Source organism: Spermophilus citellus, assembly GCF_964194105.1.
Source record: "Spermophilus citellus genome assembly, chromosome: 6".
NCBI lineage: Eukaryota > Metazoa > Chordata > Mammalia > Rodentia > Sciuridae > Spermophilus > Spermophilus citellus.
Window position 1 is genome coordinate 119,392,285 of NC_138187.1, and position 23,258 is coordinate 119,415,542.

A 23,258-nucleotide genomic window follows, 5' to 3' on the forward strand; every position below is an offset into this window, starting at 1 on the left:
ATTCAAAGAAGTGGTTTTGTCAGAAAGATCAAGAGATCTAAAAATGTGTTTCAGCGAGTCATTAACAGGTGTATTTTAATATCACTCTTGAGCTTCATACCATACCTGTGGTATACTGTTGCCTAAGAACAATGAGAAGTCTTTCCAAATACATCTCAGACATAAAGACACAGGACATGCAGAGACACACACACATACAAATGCAAACACTGGCAGGTGTGCACCAAAAGGCTGCCACTTTTCTGTGACTTCATCATCTCAAAATAAAAGTGAATAATCACACATATGGTACTAGGAAGATACAAATGAAAGCAATAAGTGATTTGGAAGAATTAAATATTTCTTCATTCAAATAGATTTTTATTTGTAAGATTTTTCTCATAAATATGTTTTCCATATTAATAGGATACCAATTTATTATGAATTTATCAAGTTTCATTTTTTGATTAAGACACTCTTTTTTATAAAATGTGACTTAATATAATTTTGAAAAGAAGTAGCTGAAAGCATTTTGTCTTTCTTGAAAAGTAAAATATTTCAAAATAAAGTTTTATCAATATAACCAGAGTAAAGGGTCTTTTTAAAGAATTATAAATTGAAAATAGTTATTTCTATATTTCACATATGAAAATTTTAGCATGATGTTTTCATGCTAAAGAGAAAACATAAACAAACTGTTATATATGTGATGGAAAGAAAATTGTTTTCATAATATCTGTATAAAATTTTTAATTGAATTAAAATTTTTCCATTTTAGCTTTGCTTTAAATGTGTATAAATGGTCAGATGCTATAAAAAAACCAAAATGTATACAGTTATACTGAGTTACTTGTATTTTTTTAATATTTTTTAGTTGTTGATGGACTTTTATTTTCACTTATTTGTATGTGGTGCTGAGAATCGAACCAAGTGCATCATGCATGCAAGCGCGTTACCACTGAGCAACAACCCCAACCCTGAGTTACTTGTATATTTTGCATCTCATTCTTTTTTATTATCCTATTAACATATGATAAAAAAATAAAAAATACAGAAATATTTACATTAATCAGATAACTATTACTGCGAATAATCCGATAGAATAAGCTTTATTTTAAAGCATCAGTGTTTATAATTTAGATGCTGAATTTTACATTTGTCTCTGTAAATTTGTTGATGAATCCTTAAAAATTCTGGCAACTGTTTTGAGATGGTAATCTTCCAATAAATCCAACAATAGGCCTTTGCATGTATCAACCAGTAGGTGGAGCAGACAACATAATTTATTACCCAGGAACAAGGGCAAAGGAATGAAAGTCAGTTGATTTGGAATAAAACAAATCTGCAAATGAGATTTTCTTCAAAGGAAATATGTCCTATATATGTTAGATTTAGTTTGACTGGTTACTGAATCAAAATAAATAACTTTATTAAATAATCAATCTTTGCAGAAAGATAAATTAAATTTATAAATGGAGGCAATGCTTGCATTTTAGTTTACTCAAATCAACTAAAATTAGCTTTCCTTTCAAAAAACTTTTGCAGGGACAAAGATTTTTTGATGTGTTCATTTAATAAGGACTCTAAACTCAATCCTGTTTTACAGGTGATGGGGTGCATAACAAATAGTATTTTCTGAGAAATATAATTGACTAATCCTATTATGGCTGTAGCAACAAATTAACCTTATTACTACTAGTAAATGGTGATTGATTATTTATGCAAATAAGTTACCATGTTCAGCTTTCTGATTGAAATAAACATATACAAAAGGTGCTTTAATATGACTTGAACTTTTTAATTAATAAAACCCTGAGGGGTCTATTAATTCACTCATTGCAATATTAGTTATTTACTCGTGTAATTCCTATTAGCACAAACATATTTGCTTGAATAAAGATGAGATCATTAATGCCAGTAAAAATTAGTAATATCTTTTGAAACTATTTAAAGACATACAATGAATTTATATCAAAATAGGCTAAAATCTGACTTTAGAAAAGAAAGCTGACTTTGCTGTCAGTATATGAATATATCAGTTTATCAGCAGAATCATTTTAAAATTATTAATGCACTAAATAACACACGGTTTCATTTACTATCTATATCTGAATTCACAAACATAATTTTGGCTTATAAAATTCCTTAGCTTTTTAAAAACATTATTTGCCTGAATTAATGTTTTATTTATACTCATCTAAGGTAAACTATATCAGAATTATGAAAATTCAATGCAGAAATTAGTATTCCACAAATTATATTAATAATACCATTCCAAAAATTATTGAAACTTCCAATAAAAATAGTGTTTCTTTCTGCAAAAGTTGTTAGATTTATTCCATTTAAGCAGGTCAACAAAACTTTTCCTACCCTGACAGACTTATAAAAATTATTCACACTTGAATATTATTTGATAAATTTTCAAATATCTGTACATATTGAAAGTCAAACACAAGGTTTTAAAATACCATTTGCTTTTATTTTTTATTTAAGTGTACCTAATATAATTTGAAGTCAAAACTCTTGAAACAAGGAATGAAGTTGATCTAAACAAGAAATATTTTTAAATCCACAGTTAAATTCCTATATAATTGCCAAGTCATTCTGAGAAATGAATAACAAAAATTACGTTAAGTGCATTATGTCTTTCACTCTCAAGTCTTCTTTAGTTTAGGGAAAGTATTCAAAGTTTTTGATTAAAACAGAACAAAATAGTCAATTGCATCAGCAAAATCACTAATATAAATGGTGGTTAATTTCAGTGAGACTGCTTATATAAACTATAATGGAAAATTAGCAATTTCCTTGTATTTAAAGAAGTTGTTTGACATTAGATTGAAACTAGGCTGAATGCTCCTTGTGAATAATGATTGTATGTATATATGTATATATACTAAAGTCCTAGTACAGTATCAACACATGGTAGGTACTCAAAAATATGTCATTTGGAGTAATCAGCTGATCAGGTTGAAATTCATATCCACTATATTAAAATACTAAGGTATTGCACACATTTGTTTAGAAGGAGAGAGTATGTGATTTTGACTTGAAAGAGTTTTCTAAGGCAATGAAAAGTACTGATTTAAAGCTAAGGAAAGCAAATCTGAAGGGACATAAGGAATAAAACATTTGACTTTCCAGTATCTTTCAGTCAATACAACTAATCCCTGGAAAAATGAACAAATGAGACACTAAGGTGATCTGCTATTTAATTTTATCACCAAAAAATAAAATATAAAAATATAAATCAAGATATAATCCATGTTTGTATAAATATGTAAAAATTGACTCTATCGTCATTTATAAGTGAAAAGAATGACAATAAAATATACATAATAAAAATTATCTTGCTTCCTTCTCATCAGGACAAAGGGGAAAGCTGTTACAGTGAATGTGCCTTACCTTTTTATTTAACTAAATAATGGCTATACAGTTTTCTAATAAATAAATAAATAAACATATAAATAAATAAATAAAAATAAAAGCCTTGGGGCGGGGAGGACATCTCCTTAGGTTCAAATGGTTGTCCTTCTATCACTCTAGTTCCTGTGGTCAAAAATTAATCTTACCATTGTATACCAGCTTTCCAGAGTCAAACTAAAATCTCTGATATTTTTACAATATTTCTCTCCTAGGGAGGTGATTTGAGGCCATAATTTCCCCAATAATACCCTACAGTCTGTGAAATCATGTTTAAAATGAGATGGGGTGGGAGGGGGGCACCAATACAAAGACGCCAGTAGAAAGATCTCTAATTTTCATTAATAACCAAAAGAATAAAAGGAATTTTTTAAAAAATGGTGCTTTCAATTGGTACAACAAATAGAAGAAAATGAAAGTATTGAACCTTAGCTTATCCTTGACAAGCTAAATTCCAGTAATATGATCGTGATCATTTGCTGAATGCCCTCCAAGAGCCTGGCACTCTTTTAAATATATTACATTTAATCCTCATAAAATTCTTTCAAGGTGGGTTTCATTATCCCATATGTGTAGAACAAAACAGAGGCTCAGAAAACTCAAGGTAATCTAATATCTCATTCTAAGTGGGAGAGCTGAGAGGCGAATTCAGCTGTCTGATTATAATGTCCAGGCTCTTTCCGTTGTACCATACTGCCTCAAAAATAATGATTTTATTAGATGCCAGTGAAGCCTGGAGACAAGACTGCAGTTTCTATACATTGATATTACCAGTAACCTGCATACCATATAAGCAAGGAAAAAAACTGAATGCAGCATAGACAACTTGTGTTTGTTGATGCACATATACCTAAAACACAATAGCAATGTTATTTGAATGTTCAATGTTATTTGAAAATTCATTAAGGTCCATGAGTCAAGTCTTCTGGGTATACTTGAAAAAATATTTATGAAATTGGACACTCAATTTTAAAACTGAAATCTATCTTATTAAAAAGATAATGCAAATAAAGTCTCTATTGTGGTACAAGGCACATGGTAAGCACCCCATAGATATTTGCCATTATTTTTATTAGTAAAACAATCAAATTATAATGGGCTTTCTAAATTTCAGTTTATTTATTTATTTACTTATTTATCTACTTATTTAATGGTGCTGGAGATAAAACCAAAGGCCTCATGCATGCTAGGCAAGCAGCATTCTACCACTGAGCTACACTCTCAACCCCTTATGAACTTTTAAAATCATTCCACTATACACTCAATATTTCAAAACCTTGCATTGTATAGAATGAACAAATATTTGCAAATATTTGATTTCTCCATTTTTTATTGTTTTCTCCACTAACCATCACAAGAATAAACAATTAGAATTCAGATTAAGAAATAAACAAATATACAAAAGGGCTTGGAGTTACCAAAATTAACAACTATATCTGAAGGAATACACTATTATCAATTTTAAAGAATCAGTAGTATTAATAACCCTCTAACTTAGTCAAAGTTGAAATTATTGATAGTTGGTAGTAATAGCTAGTAGCAAAAACATTTTGGTACAAAGAATTTATGATTTGGATTCCTCTATACACAGTAGATTATGTCAATCATACAATTACAATTTTTACATTGTTAGAGATTTTCTAATAAAACGTGAAAATATTTGCTTTTTAACTTTAAAATTATCTTTAACTTATTGCCTAATTTGAGTCAAAAGACCTTGGTTTGAGTACAAGATCTATTACTACAAGTTTCATATCTGTAAATCAGCCACATAATAGCTCTGAGTTCATTTCCTTAGCTGTTAAATGAAGATAATTCAACTATATAAATCCAAGTAAATACAGGCATCATTATTAGCATTTAGACTACCAAGTAGGGCTAGAGATGCAGAAGATCCAGGTTACAAATACACAGGGCCAGTATTTACTGTTGTTGCATTTGGATACTTCTAATTATGTCATTCAGCCCTGATCTCACCCTCCACCCCTGGGACTTGACTTGCCCACCCCTGAAGATATCTGAATATGTGAATCTGGCCAGAACTAAGACACTGGAGGAGTCAAAGGTTTATAAGAAAAAATAAAACTCAGAAACTGCTAGGTTTCTGATTAGAGCTCAAGTTACAAAACATATTTCAACCCCAAATGCATGCATTTTTTAAACCATTTTTCTCTTGGAGCAGAATATTCTACATGCAATGTATTCTTTCTTAACAACCATTACAAAATTTGAGGTACTTTAGCTAGTATAGGAGATATATTTCTAAGTATTTCAGATACCACATTTATTTTTCCATGTGAAGATGTAATTGCTGAAACAATTTTGTTAAAAGCATCACCTGAAAACTTCCATCAAGATTTAGAAAGGGGGAGAATAGTTTCAATCTCAACATTTGCTCAATTAAAAGAGAAAACATAAAAGCCATCTCAGCTTAATAACTTGTTAGTTCTTGATAAATTCACAACACAACAATAAGCCACTGGGAATGAGTTTTGAATGTGAGGTTATGCCCTTCGTGTTGTGTTATCACTGTGGCAGATCACACTGCTGACTTAGACTTTTCTGCCAGCGCCTGCCTCTATGAAGCAGCTGTCACAGGCGAGTCATGGTGCCTGCGCACACCTACACAGAAGCACGAAATTGAACTCGAAGTAGTGTCTTTGTGATATCTTTTCAACAAGTCATGTCCCATTCAGCCTGCTAGTTTATCTCTGTCAGCCTAGGAGCCCAAGTGGCTTACGGGAGCTGTCAGGGACAGGTAGACCAACCTGCTTTGTGCTGAGGAGGTAATGCGTCTTTCGGGCTTGATAATCTCTTTGCTTCTCTTCCTTTTCGAGGTTAGCCTTCTTCTCTTCTCTTTCTTTCATCTCTGCAAACTCCTCCAGTGCCTCCCTACATCAAAAGTGTCTGCAGTTATTTATGATACTGTTAATATTTTAATTCTTTCACTGATGATAATCAAGTTTTTTGAGGGGCAACCATTATCCACATCCATCGAAATCAGCATTGTGTCTGACCTGCATATTCTATGTGAATCTTTGCAATCATTAGAAAGCACTAAAAAAGATTAATTAAGTTTTAAAATTCAAATTCCTATATGTCATAATTATATAGACAAGAAAATACTCAAATATACCAAGAAAGCATCTGAGATAGTGATATCCTTTAAATTTTGGTATTGTACTCAGAAATCTCAAATTATTCAATTTATACACTACCTACAGGGCCAATTTAAAAAGTGTGACAGGTTTTATACATATGTTTAATTTACTGTAACTTTACTTCAGTTGACAGTTTAAATAATATCAATAAGATTACATCTATTATTGTGCATTTAAGAGATTGACATTTTATTTAATTATATAGGAAATTAGAATAAAAGATTAGTAAGTTAAAGTCTTTCTAAAGTATGACAAATTCAATTAAAATGTTGAGAATTTTCTTCATTTATGTGTATATCTAGAAATCTAAATTTTAAATATGCTATATGAAAAACATCTGCTAAAAGAATGTGATATCAAATATGGAAAAAATTGTATTCTCATAGGACACTCAATTACTCATGTCAATGTAATATATATAAATTGTACTTTTTTGAGAAAATAGATATATAACTGTGTTTCTGGTGCCATCAGCAAAATTTTAAACAAATCATCTTTTCCTCAAATATACCAGGGAAAAGTAGGGGAAAAAAGACTTCAGAAATAAAATAATTCTCCTTTAATTTCTAGAAATATTTTGTTGCAATTTTCTGCTAAAGGATACTAATGTAATACTTCATACAAGGTTACTTATGAAACACTCTGACGTTTAAAAATCACCATGCTCTGCTATTGCAGCAGAGCAATTTTTTCAACATAAGATTAAATTGCAAAATAAATGAATTACTTGGAGTGGCATGGACCCCATTTTGCCACCCTTCTCTTGAAAATTGCTTATTAATATGAAAAAAGGAGTCAGAAAATAACCTGTTTTACTTTATGCATAGTATTTTGGGGGCTTCTGCACCCACAGAGCTGGACTAGCTGCACATTTAGATTGTGTTGGCAAGCTGGTACAATGACCTCTCTGACCTGCATCTCAAGGCTATTATTAATCGCTAAGTAACCTGGTAAAGCCAAACAAATTTGTTTCCATTGAAAGGATCTCTATCTGTGTCTGAGAATTTGTTCTGTACCAAACAAACCTCATTAACTGTGTCCATTTTTGACAAAGAACCAGGAGTTAGAGGGATTGGTGACCTTTCTTTGTCCTTAAGGTACAAATTTCAAGGCAGTTACATATGAATAAATGATAATTTTTAACCAGGAAAAACAATAGTCATATGTTACACTAAAAAGTGAGTACATTATTAATTGCAGTCTTTACTTTTGATATTATCCAAAAATAAATATTTCCCCTCTATAATTCCTCTTAGAAGAGTTTAAGATAATTTAGAGTAACAAGTAAACTGCTACCATTAAGATAATTACTCAGAAATGTATGTATACAATTTACTATTACTCCAAGGATAAGTACAGTAATTTTCTTAGCAATCATAAAAATAGAAAAATACATCTACAAAGAAGCTTCTTTTTGATAAATGATTTAATAAACATGAAATGATGTTACATACAAAATAAAATTAAAAACTTAAATGGTTCAGGCACAAATAAGTACTTGTGTATAAAATCAAAACTGTAAGTTATTTGAAGTAGTGAAAACAGTCTATCTTCAGGATATAGAAATGTGAAATGCAAACTATGTATTTAGGGGAGAGTTGCATGACTAGGAGAACTAAAACTGGGCAATATGAAAAAGAAGTCAATTTTTAGTATATAAAGAAAACTCACAGGAATCCCAGAGGAACTGGGATGCCTTAAAAATAAATTCAAGAAACTTAACAGAGCAGTAGAAAAACTAATCTGGCACATCTCAACACACAAATTAATTCACACAATTATTGGAAAAAACAAATTCCTAGATTTCTAGTTAATTTGTTATAATACCTGAGAGTGTGTGGATATATTGAATAATACAATTACATTAATGCCAAATATTCCTTGTTAAATGATAAAATATAAAAAGCGGAAGAAATTACTTATCCTTAAAATACATGTTTTTGTTACCTTTGCAGGGATAAAGATATAGCTCATTGTATAGTATATAATAAAAAATATGATCCTGTGAATCTGGAGATTTATTTAAAATATACTACTTAGTGAGTTGTTTACAATAATTTTTTCATTTAATTATTTTTTTCACTTGTAGCCTCAAAATATTTGTGATACACACAAGGTATTGTGATGTGTGTGTGTGCATATATATGCTAGCTATCCCATTTTATAATAAAAAAATGGAAATATATAAAAGACTAAATGACCTACCCCCAAAACAAATTGGTTAATGGCAGAGTGAAATAAAAATCCTTAGATTTAAGGATTTTCTAATACTAGATCAGGCTTTAGCCATAACCCTGATATAAGAAATCTTATGCAGATGATATTTTTATCGAATTAGCCATGCATATTTTCTTTTATCTTATGATTTTATTTTCTACTATATTATAAAACCCAGAAAAGTTCCAAAACTTTCTGCATCATTTTCATATCTCTAAAGCAATTCATGATATAAATTTATGTTGTTTTTTTGGTAGTGGGGAAATGAATCCCAATTCATGCTGTACATGTAAGCACACATTCTATCACAGAGCTACACTGCTACAGCTCTTGTGAGTTAGTTTTAAAATAAAGATAACAAATGTAATTTTTGCAAAGCTCCACATCTGAAAATATTTTGCTAATGATATTCATAGTGATGAAAATATTTGCATATTCTAATAATGATAGCAACAACAAAAATAACAATAGCCACTGGGAGGCAATATAGTGGAGTAGTTAACAGCATAAACTGTGAAGTGGCTCATGATTATAAGGGTTCTGGTGTGCTACTTGCTAGCTGTTTAACTTCTGAGATTCAGTAACCTCACCTGCAAAATGCAGATATGTTAGCATTATTATTATCCTCACCAAGTTTTTGTGAGGATCAAATCAGCAAACCTATGTAAAGTACTCAGAGCAGTCAGAGGTGCCTAATAAAATGCTATATAAGTGTTAGCTATTTCTTGAACATTTACTATGAACTACATACTAGACTACTTGCTGCATCTCCCATAAGTCTTTTATGCTTTCTCTAACTTTCTTGATGGTCTCCTCCTTTCTCCCTCCTTATCAGTGTGCACTTTGTAGATGAAATTCTACAATGCTTAGTATGGAATCTGGCTTTCTAAAAGGCAGGGGGCATGAGATAAACCTTGACCAGTGCAAAAGCAGAGTCAGAAGAGATCCACACAAATAAATTTTCCTTTATTCTATCCTCCACATACTACTCTGAGGAGTGGTTTCACCTTGTATACCTGTCAAAAACATATGTGGCTCAAGATAACACACATATCTACCAGGCTGTGTTGCATCATTATGTGATCTATGTTAAGCAGTGGCCAGGAAAGCAGTTCACCACATCACTTGGCTTGCTACAGGACCAAAGCACCCAGCTTCCTAAATTCCAGTTTTGTCACTCTCTTCCCAGAGCCTGCACCTGATAACTAAGGATTGAGAGGGTATACATGGGCCCAGAAACTTTCTCTCAAATTGAGACCACTCTTAAGGGTCATCCAGATCCCAGAGCTTCTTCAAATTGGCTGATACCACTGATGAAGTTCAATATCCTCTGCTCCTCATCCTCCCTCTCCCAACAAGTGATATTCTCCAAAATGTTCCTCAGTAAACCTCATGCACCAAAGTACTCAGAGTCTGTTTCCATCTATGACACTCTTTTGCTTATCCTCATGGCATTTTTGGTCCAAAAAGTCCAGGATCAAGAAAGCAACTCTTGTATCTGTTCTTGTGATGGCCAAATCTCTTTCTTTGAAGGTTCCATGGGCATTACTTAATTACCTCCTAAAGTACCCAACTCCAAATCCCATCACTTGTGAACTGAGGCTTCAATATGTGGACTAAATGCTGTGTCATTCAAAATTCATATATTGAAGTTGCTTTCTCTTCCTCTGTCCTCTGAAGGTATAATGAGAAGTCATCTGCAAACAAAGAAAAGTCCCCTCACCAGACATTAGATCTACTGACCCCTTGATCTTGGACTCCCCACTCTACAAAATTCAAGAAATTTCTATTGTTTAAGTCATCCATTCTCTGTCTTTCTGTTATTACAGTCAAAGTCCCTCCCAAAGCACTTGGCCTAATACCTGGTAGTAGGTATTGTGGGTATTAACATTAGTATAAAAATTATTGCTAACATACTTTTAAACTATTTCTCAATTTACTAGTGTACTTTATCACTTCTGATGGCTTAATTATAAAGGGAAGATGCCATATTAAGAAAAGCTTCTTTGGAAAATGGAATAAAACCAGGACTTTGGCTCTTTGCATAAGACAGTGGTTCTCAAACTGCAGCATCACCTGGGAACCATTAGAAGTTCATAGTCTCCAACAACACCAGAACTACTAAATCAGAAATTCTGGGATTAGAACTCTGAGGCAATCTCCTACTGCTAAAGTTTAAGAAGCACTTGTCTACTACAATGAAAACTATACATTGTTGAAGGATTAAGATGATTCCATTTTTTTCACTAGTGTGACATTATGAAGAAATGCAATTATATTTCAGTTAGTAATCCTACCACAGACTTCACAATATTAGCTGAAGCATTATGAAGTATTACAAGAAGAAAGGGTACTTACAGCACAGTAATTTCATAAAAATCATAAGTTGACCGAATTAAAGAATTATTTAGAGATTGCTTTAAAAGTACAAATGCCCTAAATTTTAGAGGGAACTATCAACAATACTATATAGATTTCTCAAATTGAAGCAAAAATGCCATCATCTGCAATTCTAAGGAAATTGTTTGAACTACTCTATAGTGTCCTTACTCTGTTTTGATAGCCAGTAAAAAACTCGCCATCAAAAAAAAAAAAAAAAAGTCAATGTGTGCTGATGTTACAAGACCTTCAAAGTAAAAATAGCCAAATAGCATGGGGTTTTTCTGTGTTGTTATAACTTAAAAGTACTTTAGTTTATTTATTAAATATTTTATCTCTAACAAATGTCCACTCTAAATACAACCATATTAATTTAAACAAATAGCTATAAAGTAAAATAAAAGTGAGAAAGACAAATCTAAAACACAAGTTAATGAGGCTGGGGTTGTAGCTCAGTGGTAGGTGCTTGCCTCACATGTATGAGGCACTGGGTTTGATTCTCAGCACCATATATAAATGAATAAAATAAAGGTGCATCAACAACTAAAAAAATTAAATTAAATACAAGTTAAAATACTAACCTTAAAAAATCTAATTGTGTGCTTTTTCTATGTTTTACATACAAATATATTTGGAGAGTGATAAAATCTTTCAATATATTATCTGAGAACCTTACCAGTTTGGAAACATTTAGAAAGTCCTCTCATTTAAAAAAGCAAACAAAAACTTTTCAGTTATACTTGAAATATTTATATATTTATAATAGTACAGATAAATTTCTCTTCAAAATGCCTATGTTGCTATAAAAATCATGTTATGATATATTCCTAAATATTTTTTAGACTATTGTGAATAGAATTGCTTTCTTGATTTTTTTCTCAGCAAATTCATTATTGGAGTATAAGAAATCTATTGATTTTCAATGTTGATATGTATCCTACTTTGCTGAATTTGTTTATTAGTTCTGGAAGTCTTCTGGTGTAGTATTTTGGATCTTTTAATTGTAAAATCATGTCAGCAGCAAACTCAGATAATTCAAGGACTTCTTTTCCTATTTATATTCCTTTAATTTCCTTCTGTTGTCTGATTGCATTAGCTACAGTTTCAAGAAGTATATTGAAGAACAGTGGTGAGAGTAGGCATTCTTGTCTTCTTTCTGATTTTAGAGGAAATGCTTTCAGTTTTTCTCTGCTTGGGATTTGTCTTGGGAAGAAATCTAACTAAGGAGGTAAAAAAAAACTCTAGAGTGAAAATTATAGAATACTGAAGAGAGATCTTAGAAAATGGAAAGACCCATGCTTTCGGATAGGCAGAATAAGTATTGTCAAAATGGCTATTTTACCAAAAGCAATATACAGATTCAGTGAAATGCCCATCAAAATATCAATAACATTCTTCACAGAGCTAAAAAAGAAAATTCTAGAATTTGTATGGAAGAATGAAAGACCGAGAATAGCCAAAGCAATGCTGAACAATAAGATTGGTGCTGGTGGCATCTCAAAACCTGATCTGAAATTATACTACAGAGCTACAATACCAAAACAGCACTGTATTGGCATAACGCATGAAAACCAATGGAATAGAATAGAAGAAACAGAGAAAAATCCATAAAGATACAGTCATCTGATCCTTGACTAAGGTTCCAAAAACATACACGGAGAAAAGGTAGCATTTTTAACAAACAGTGCTGGGAAAACTGGATATTCTATATAGAAGAATGAAAATAGATCTTTCTTACTCCATACAAAAATAAAGTCAAAGTGGATCAAAGACTAGAAATTAGATCAGAAACATTGCAACTGCTAGAAGAAAATATAAGTTAACATACCAACATATTGGCCCAGGTACCAACTTCAATAATAAAACTCCTAAAGCTCAAGAAATAAAAACAAGAATCAATAAGCAGGATAGATTCAATTTAAAAAGCTTTTGCAAAGCAAAGGAAATAATTAGGAGCTTGAAGAGAAAGTCAGAATAGGAGAAAATCTTTGCCAGCTACTCTTTCCACAGGATATTAATATCCAGAATATATTCAGAATTCAAAAAATTGAACACCAAAAAGCACAAATAACCCAATCGGTAAATGGGCAAAGGAATTAAATAAATATTTCTCAAAAAAAAAATGGAAATGAGCAAGAAATATAAAAAAATGTTTAACATTCTTAGCAATCAGGGAAATTTAGGTTAAAACTATATTACTTTATCTCACCCTAGTTAGAATGGCAGTCATCAGAAATACAAATAATAATAAATGCTGGTAAGGATGTGGAGGAAAAGATACACTTTTATATTGCTGGTAGGACTGCAAATTAGTACAAGTATTTTGGAAAAGCAATATGGAGATTCCTCAAAAGACTACAAATGGAACCACTATATGACCCAGCTATCCAACTCCTTGATACTTATCCAAAAGAACAAAAATCAGAATATTGTAGTGATACATGAATGTCAATGTTTACTGCAGCAAAATTTACAATAGCTGTTATTGAGCCGGCCTAAGTGTCCCTTCATAGATAATTAAAGAAAATATGTTATATGTACACAATGGAGTTTTATTCAACTAAAGAAGAAGGAAATTACCATGCTAAGTGAAATCAGTCAGATTCAGAAAGTTAAGGGTTGAATATGCTCACTCTTATGTGGAAGATAGAAACAGAATTTTTTTTTTATAAAAAGTGTGGGGGGAATCTCATGAAAACAGAGGGAAAACAGTGGAGTGTAGAGAAAAAGGACTGATGTGGAAGGAAGAGGGATGGGAAAAGGGAGGGAAAGTGGAATAAAATAGATTAAATTTGTTATGTCCAAGTGTTATGGTTTGGATGCGATATTTTCCCCAAAAAGCTCATGTCTGAGACAATGCAAGAAAGTTTAGAGAAGAAATGATTGGATTATGGAGCTTTGAATCAATCAGTGAGTTGATCCCTAAGAAGAGATTAATTCAGTGGTAACTGAAGGTGAGGAGGGTATAGCTGGAGGGAATGGGTCTCTGGGGCCTTGCCTTTGGGATATGCACTTTCTATCTATCCAGCCAGGGGAGTCTCTCAGTCTCTCTGCTCTCTGATCATCATGTAAACTGCTTCCCTCCACCATACTCTTGTAGCCAGTTGTCTACGTACTGAGACCTCTGAAACTGTGAGCCCACAAATAAATTTTTCCTCCTCTGAGATTGTTCTTGTCAGAGCAATCTTTTAATCATAGTAGCGAAAAGGCTGACTAAAACACCAAGTATGAATATATCACAATGAACTCCACTTCTATGTATAAATATCATGCACAATTAATAGAAGGAAGACTAATAGAGTAAAAGAAGGAGAACAAGGGTAGGGAGGAACAGGTGAAGGGAATACAACTGGGGACTAAAATGGAACAAATTATGTTATATGCATTTATGTATATTCCAGAATGAACCCTGCAATTATGCATAGTATTGCACAAATTATAAAAGAGAAATAACAGTCATCTGTTCATTGTCAGTCATTTGTTCAACAGTGACTGAGAGAAACAACAATCATTTGTTCATTGTCAAACAGTCACAAGTATGTTCTAAGATATTAAAAGAAATAAAGATGTGTCAAGTTAGTCCCTTCTTTCAAGGAGATTACAAAAAGATATTGATGACAACAAATTAGACAACTTGAAGAATAACTCTATAGAAGAAAAACATTCAGTGCTTAAGTTCAGGAAGCTCTATTGTGATTAGAGGGATCAAAAAAAGACTTCATGGAATTGGTGGCATTGGAATTGGGAACAGAAAATAAAAAGGCTTTTACTGAACAGAGAGAGCAGGGATAGAGAGATAAGGTATTAAAATGAGGAGAGATTATGCACAAAAAATGTGTGCTATCTTCCATAGACTTTAACCACCAACTGCAAAGATCAAAAGTTATGGTGGAAGAAAGGTTTTCAGGCCGTGGGCAAGTGAGTAATGCTAGCACATGTGTACTCTATGACTAGACATTTTGAGAATAAAATGTTACAAAGATCATAATGGTCAATGTTATAGAATTACTGTTTTAGTCATCTATTTTACTGCTATTACTAAAAGACGTGACAAGAACAATCTTAGAGGAAGAAATGTTTATTTGGGGGCTCATAGTTTCAGAGGTCTCAATCTATAGATAGTTGTCTCCCTTCCTTGGGGCTCACAGTGAGGCAGAACAACATGACAGAAGAGTATAGTGGAGGGAAGCAGCTCACATGATGATCAGAGAGCAAAGAGAGTGAGAGACTCCACTTGCCAGATAGAAAGTATGTACCCCAAAGGCACACCTCCAATGAACCACACCCTCCAGCCATACCCTTCTCACCTTCAGTTACCACTCAATTAATCCCCACCACAGGATTAATTCACTGATTGGATTAAAGCTGTCATGATCCAATCATCTCTCCTCCAAACCTTCTTGTATTGTCTCACACATGAGTTTTTTGGGGACATCTTCTATCCAAATCATAAAGATTACAATACCATGACTGCACTCTGATCATACAAAGGGAATGTCCAATTATTCTATTATTCTATTTATCAACTTTGCATGATTTTAAAAAACAAGACTCCAAAGATCTCTAGAGATTATTCATTAAAACCATTTTTTCTTTTTAAGACTCTTTAGAATCAACTCAATTTAAAAAGAATTTCTGTACTATATTCTTTCTAAAAATATGTACATATTTCAGTGTAAATTTATTTTCTTTTTCTTATTCTGGATTATTTCTATAAAAGGAAGTAGTTTTATGTAATATATACGATGTCCAACATTTGAGAGCAACACTGAGCTAATTACAACAAAATAACTATAAATGTATTTACAAAGTACATTATTTTCAGGGCTCCAAGTACTTCACAGACACTTATTTATCCTCACGACATTCCACTGAGGTCAATAAGGGACAAGTATTATTAACAAGGTCTCTGTTCTTTGTGAAATGAAACAAATTTACAGATGGTGACTTTGAGACACAGCATGGGGGTTTTCCTGCATATAGATAGATCAAGGTTCATCATATTCTCTCTCCATTGTGAATCTTCAGTGATTCAGCTGTGGAGGAGGAGTATCAACCTACTGAATTTAAGTATTGGATACATTCAGAGTTCAGGTAGCTAAAGTTCACATTTCATATGAAAAGAGTTGCATGATATTTATTTTGCATTTGCCCAAACATCACACATTGTCTCTCATTTAAAATGTGTTAAACTCATTTAAAAGCAAAAATAATTGCCACTGCATTTGCATTCAATCCACTCAACACAGACCAGGGGCAATTCCAAGCTAATACTGATACTGTCATAAAGCAATGACATACCATAGGATGATGTCAACATATTTTAAAGCAGCATACTACATGCAATATTAGAAAAATGCCTAGTGAACTTTGGGAAACTATTTATTGACCAATTATTTGATTAGTAATCTTTAAAATCATTTCCATATGTATACCAAGAAAACCTTATCCATTTATTATTGGATAAGAAAACATATTAAAATAGTAATACCAAAGAATAAAATATACTATAGTGACTTTCTCCATTCTATTCAGTGCCACCCCTGAGAGAGGAAAGGGACAGATTAGAGGGAAGAATACAGAAAAAGATGAAGCACAATACAAAGGAGTAATGAAAGAAGTAACATTTTTTAAAAAATTAAATGACAATTTATCAATTTACTGCTTTTTTTAGTAGTAGGTCACTGCATATTTTCCTACTTATCATAATATTTGTTTTGTAGGTATACATCAATGCTAAGAATTCCCATTTTATACTTATAACTCAGATACATGCTAACATTTTCCTTAAAGATTCCTGTACTTAAGTATTAAACCATTTAAGAATACAATTCAAGTTGGGCACGGTTGGTGCAAGCCTGTAATCCAAGTAACTCAAGAGGCTGAGGCAGAAGGATGGCAAGGTTGAGGCCAGCCTCAAATACTTATGCAATCCCTAAGAGACCTAGAAAGACACTTTCTCAAAACAACAACAAAAAATAAAATTAAAAAAGGGGAGCTGAGACATAGTTCAGTGGTAAAGTGCCCCAGTATTGTTCATTATACCAAAACATGATTCACATATTTATTATGGGTTTGGGTTTGCTTAATTCTTATGCTAAGAATTTTTTTTGTATTTTATATTACTCTAAAATATAATTCTAGTGTTTATATTTTACATGTTTTTAGCACTTCTAAGTCCTCTACATGCTATGTACAATCTCTTCCACTCAGGTCAGAAGGCACCAGTAGAATGAAGACTTTGGAATAAATCCCATGCTTCTGACCTGAGTGCCTAAATGAAGAATGGTTCAATTCACCATATGAAGAGATTAGGAAAAATAATTGTTTCATATATAAATATGCTTTCTTGATATGCCTGCAAGTTGTCCAAGTAGCAATGTTATCAGGCAATTTAATAGATGGCTATACTAATGATAATTGTGGGTGGGATTTGGATTTATGAATCATCTAAGTGACAGCAGAAGTCACAGAAGTGGAAGAGATTGTACATAGCATGTAGAGTGAAAAGGCAAGTGATTAAAGGAGAATACTCATATAATAAGGTCAGGTGTATAAAGGAAAGTACACAAATAGAAGAACATTATCAAAGAAGTAGAAGGCAGACCAGGAAAGAGTGGTTTCAAGTTATAAGAAAAATTAGAGAAGAGACCAGTTAACAGTGTCATTATGCTTCAAAGAAGTTGACTAACATAAGGCCAAATATTTCACCAAAAATGTGATACACACACACACACACACACACACACACACACACACACACACACACACATTTCTTCCATATTATTTCATAATCACCTAAATATATATTTCAGACTGAAAAAGTGTGCATATTATTAATAAATGTTTTCTTAATCAGCAATAGGGGAAAAAAAGAGAAAATTCCTTCTATCCATCTGTTGACAAAAGGTAAGCGAAGTGAGAGACTATAACTTCTAGTTCATCAATACCCCAAGGTTGGGAAAAAAGTTCTCCACCCCCACCCCCACCCAAGTTCTCTACAACAGAACAGGGACTTGAAATTCAGAATTGTTTTTTAATAAAAACAAAACATACTGAAGACATTGTTCATTACATTTCTGAATATGTCCTATTGAAGATTTGTGAAATTTCTTCTAGGATGGGTGCTAGAAAAAGCAGTTTCTTGGCTTATGCAGTTATGTTTCTCCATTTTGTTAGGGAACATGCTTAACTAGTCATTTTCTCTGATCAATCATGCACACCATTAAAGTTATTATATCTGTGTTTTCCTTTACTGTGGTTTTTGTTCCTTTTATTCTTTTCTTTTACATCCTTTTGTAAACTATTTAAAATTTATTGTGGAATTTTAAATAAAATTCATTGTGTAAAGAGTTAAATTCAAATGTCCAATATATTAAACTTTGTCCTTTTATAAATTTCTTCTTGAGACTAACCTTTTTTTTTCCTTTTTGTATGTTTCACTTTCAAAAGTTTTGAAATAGCAAATTGTTAAAGGTATCATTTTCTTATTAAAATGGATATGTGAGAAGATTATATTTCAATGATTAGGTATCATTCTGTAAATTAAAGTGATTATATGTATTATATCAATAATTATTAATTATAAACAAATAACAGACCCTTCTTTAAAGCAAAAAAATATATGCTGTATTTTAATTTAGACACTCTGGCATGTGCTATTACCTCAATTCTTCAAAAGGGATTGCTATAATTATTGTATCCTTTTATATAAAAATGAATCAGCAGGGAAAATATAGTCAGCATTACAGACTAATGCTTTTCTTGAATACTAAAATGTCATTTACTTTACTCCTTAGACTAGCCGTTACTATAAAAAAAGCCTATCATATACATACAATTAGATAAAACCAAACTGTTATGATTTAGTTGACTGAGATCAGAATATTCTATTTTTAAAAATGAGGTTTATTGAAATCTTATCTTTAGGTAATCATATTTAGTCTCCTTATTTACACAATATCTATGGTGCTCTACTTATGTCCTTGAAATAGTGAACAGGGACACCATAGTATGAAAAAGTGGCCTAGCTGCTGGAGTTCATAAATTTTGCTCAGCTTTGGATGAGTTCAAAGAATTGCCATGTAAGAAAAGCCTTACAGAGGGAATTTATCTGATTATGGCAGTAATAATTACCCAGCTGTTTATTGCAGATAGAGAAATAATTCATGTAGGCAATAGGCCGTGGTGGCAATGACACTCCACATTTAGTAAATATGCAAACTGTTCACTTCTAATTAACCAAGCTAGAGGATGCCCTTATTAAATGTATAAACTAAAAGTGCCTTCCTGACAAGTGATGAATTGTTACAATGCACAAACTCTTGCCACAGAATTATTGGAGTGAACTTGGGGCTTAACTTCATTAAGAGATCTTGTGGGATAGTTAAATGAGGATGGACAGCATAACAAGGCTTACCTGACAGCCAATGATATGTTAGAGCTTAATGGAACTGCACCTTTTCTTCTGTCCCACTTAACTGTTCAGATTCACAATAGATAAACTGTGAAACTGCAAAGTTAATTTGAGTTTGAGTAAAGAAATATAAATGAAATAACATGACAGCCCACTTACAGAGGATTCCAGTTTACCTATTGAATGAAGCTACAAAAAAGCCATTTTTTCTCTTTCAAATATCTTTTATATATTAAAAGCTGAAAATGTATTTTGTTTAATTTAAAAATAATCTGTTCAATAAAAATAGTCTGTGGATTAGATTTAAAATAAAACATCTTTCAAAAACTATAATGCACACACAGTATTTGACATATGTTTATATTTACTGACAAAAAACATATTACTTATTTCAGCATTTTGGTCTCCTTCTATGTGGAGGGATATCCAATGGCTAGAAAAGTAATCTGACTGGAGAAGATCTCAGACCAAGATCCTATAGAGGACAACAATGGGGGCAAACATACTGTGTTTGGCAGGGTTGAGGACTAGTGCTAGGAAGGGGAAAGGAGGTGTCTACCCAGTGCTGTGATGATTGGCTTGGGAAATCTGTCTAATTCACATTGTCCAGTATTTAAAAATCCATTTATCTATAAACATATACTGCTTCCTATTTTATGAGTTTGAAATTAGAAATATGATATTTTGGTCTCTCATCAACTTATTTTTTTTTCTTATTTCTCACTTGGCCCAGAATATAGGGAAGAATGTGACTTATTAGGTGTCCTCAAATCTACAAAATGGTTCACCCAGCAATTGTTCTTTTAAATTCTTACTGTTTTAAATATCATCAGTTCTAGGAGTATAGTGATTTATGAAGAAAAATAGACAATATGAAAACACACCAAAAAATTTACAGTGGGATAAATTCAAGGAAGGAAAATTTTAGAGAATTATGGAAGTATACAATAGGAATATTTAATGCATTTATGGGGTGTTTGTGGGATAAGGAAGGGTTAAGAAAGATTTCCCTGAAGAGGTGAGATTTAAGAAGATATCTGAAGGATAGAAACCCATCTTTTATGGGCTCTTTAATCTTGGGAAAGGAACTTCATATGGGTTGATGAAAGAGGCTCACCAAATGTATTCATCATATGCATTGTAGGTCAATGAGGAGGTTATGTGCGATTTAAGAAAGGTTCAACACCAAAACCCAAAACCAAACAAGCAAAATACTCTTTGGAGAGAAGAAATGGAGATTTCAATTCTTTTACTTTTCAGGCACCCTACAGAATCTCTGATAAGATAAATTAGAATGGTCCTAGTTGATTTTTACCTGCAAGAAAGAACAGCAAACATTACAAAGGTCAGCTCAACATAAGTTTTAAAAAGTATGAGAACGCATGTCCTGGGTTCAACACAAAAGGTTTATGGGAGGGGACTGATTCTGAAATAGCTTTCATCTGCAAGACTTTCTGGACCTATCTAATCTGGACTGAGTCCCTCTTAGTGCTTTGTACTCAGCAATTCTAACATGGTGTCATCTTTAGGAAAAAAAAAAAATATCACCTGAGAGTATAGAGTAAAAATGCTAACCTCAAAGGACAGGATGAGGTGCCAGAATTTCATTGGACATAATCCAGTACATCAGAGGCACTCCCAAAGCAGAGCAAAAATCACAAAACCTTGCTGACCAAGTAATCAATGGAGATAGTGATAGTGGGGCAGTGACCAAACCAAAGGGGCTAGTGGGCAGTTAGGATTTGCCAGTATTTTATTTCTGCATGACATGTGAAGTCCTGAAAGCAAAAATAACTAAATAAGCTCTAAAATCCATATACTAATTAAAAGAAGAAAAACTAATTGGAAAAAGATTTATTCCCTGAAGGTAAAAGTAAGGCATTCAAATACACTTGCATAATATATACATATTCACAAAATTAAAAGTTATTCTCCACAAGTTCTTGTCTCTGGTATGATTTTTGAAAGAGGTTTTATATTCTCCTTTTATTTGTACAAGAAATTGTTTACCTACAACATATGTTCTATTTGTAATTTATTAATTTTTATGTTTTGAAGTTTTTTCAAACACATGAGAATATATCAATATTTTTAGTTGTAAAAGGTCACAATACCTTTATTTTATTTATTTATTTTTATGTGGTGCTGCAGATTGAACCCAATGCCTGACACATGTGAAATGAGCACTCTACAACTGAATCACAACCCTAGCCCAAGAGCATACTAATTTTAAGGCTAAAATTGTGGCATCTTTTATGAAATAGACTTTTCATAAGTTGTTTTCATACATTTATATCAGTTTCTTGGTTCACTATTAGCCTGGGACCTCCTTAGTTCAAGTTCAAGGCTTTCTGAATCACCCAGATAACAGTTTGATTGCAAATCCCACATTAACCTAGTTTACTTCCATTATTATTTACTTACTCTAATAAATAAGAAATAATGTGGAAAGGATATAAAAGTTTTCTGAATACATATTTTGAAAAAATTTCATAGTTTTAATTACCTACAGGATTATTAACCTTAAATAATCAAACTATTCTTTTTTTCAAAATCTTTCCAAAAATTTTGAATAAGGTCATTAAGAAGATGGTAGGACTGGAAAATGCTGGTACAAATCATATTGAAGTATCTATAATATATAGGATATATATTTTTAAATACTTTTCCTTTATTTTTTCTTTATCAGCAAGCCAATTTCCTGTCCTTTGCTATATTTAATTGTATCCAAAAAAAAAAAAAGTATGATAAGTCTGTCTCGTACAACTCCAGAGAACAGTGGAAGGCATAGAAGTCTAGGAGTCTAGGAGATTGGTCAAAATGCAGTGTTTTGTTCCTTGAACTCTAAACCCTGGGCCAAGTTATGGAAGCAGAGAGAAATGTTTAGTCTATTGAGAGAGATACCAAAGACAGGTATTTTACTATTTCTTGTTTAAACAAGGTGGCCTCAAAACAATAAGGAAGTTTCCAGTTCAGTAAAGAGGATCAAATAGTATGGTGAGGTAGAGAGCTCAATTAGTAAACTCAAGTCTTCCTTGGCTCTCATATCATCTAGAAAGACCAAAGAGTTCATGCATATCCTTTAAGGGACAAACCAGATCTGAACTGAAATCCAAAAATTGTATCATGAGAGAAAGTATGACAAAAATACAGATATTATTAAGTCAGAGACTGCAGGGTAGCCAGCCTTGTCCAAAGAGTCATTTGAAACATATGGAAGATCTTAGATTGGCAGGGATTGAAAGAGATGATACAGGGACTAGTCAGCTAAGAAAAAAAACACCAGATCTAAATTAAACTAAGTTCTTACACCAAATGCAGTACTAAGCAGCAGATGCCTTCAGAACTCCTAGGGGCAAGACTGATCAACCACATCACAGCAGACACCTGCTACTGCCACCCACATAGAACCCCTAAGACAACAAAGTAACATAAACTCCCTAAACACTCATAGAACATTTTGGAGAGGATTGAGGAAATGCAAAGAATCATGAAAAATACCAATTTATTTTAAAAGATTATTTTAATTGGTCTTTTGGGACAAGTGGACGAATACTAAGTTTCTTTCCCTCTCCCATCCCAATGTTGAAGAATTCATCTAGAATATTAAAGTTAAAGGAATAAAGTTATATCCCTTTATGATACACTATGTATCCTTCATGATACACTAATGTCTCTACAGTAAA

At 32.3% G+C, this 23,258-nt stretch overlaps 1 protein-coding gene across 1 annotated transcript in view; it reads right to left on the bottom strand.

Annotated features, from left to right (window-relative positions):
• The window catches only part of SPATA17 (spermatogenesis associated 17), a gene marked incomplete at both ends in the record, with an annotated part of 210,323 nt that overhangs the window by 106,445 nt on the left and 80,620 nt on the right, over nucleotides 1–23,258 (bottom strand). The window contains one exon of the mRNA XM_081299767.1: nucleotides 6,168–6,291. Within this exon, the coding sequence (XP_081155893.1) occupies nucleotides 6,168–6,291 (124 nt within the window). The remainder of the gene's footprint in view (nucleotides 1–6,167; nucleotides 6,292–23,258) is intronic.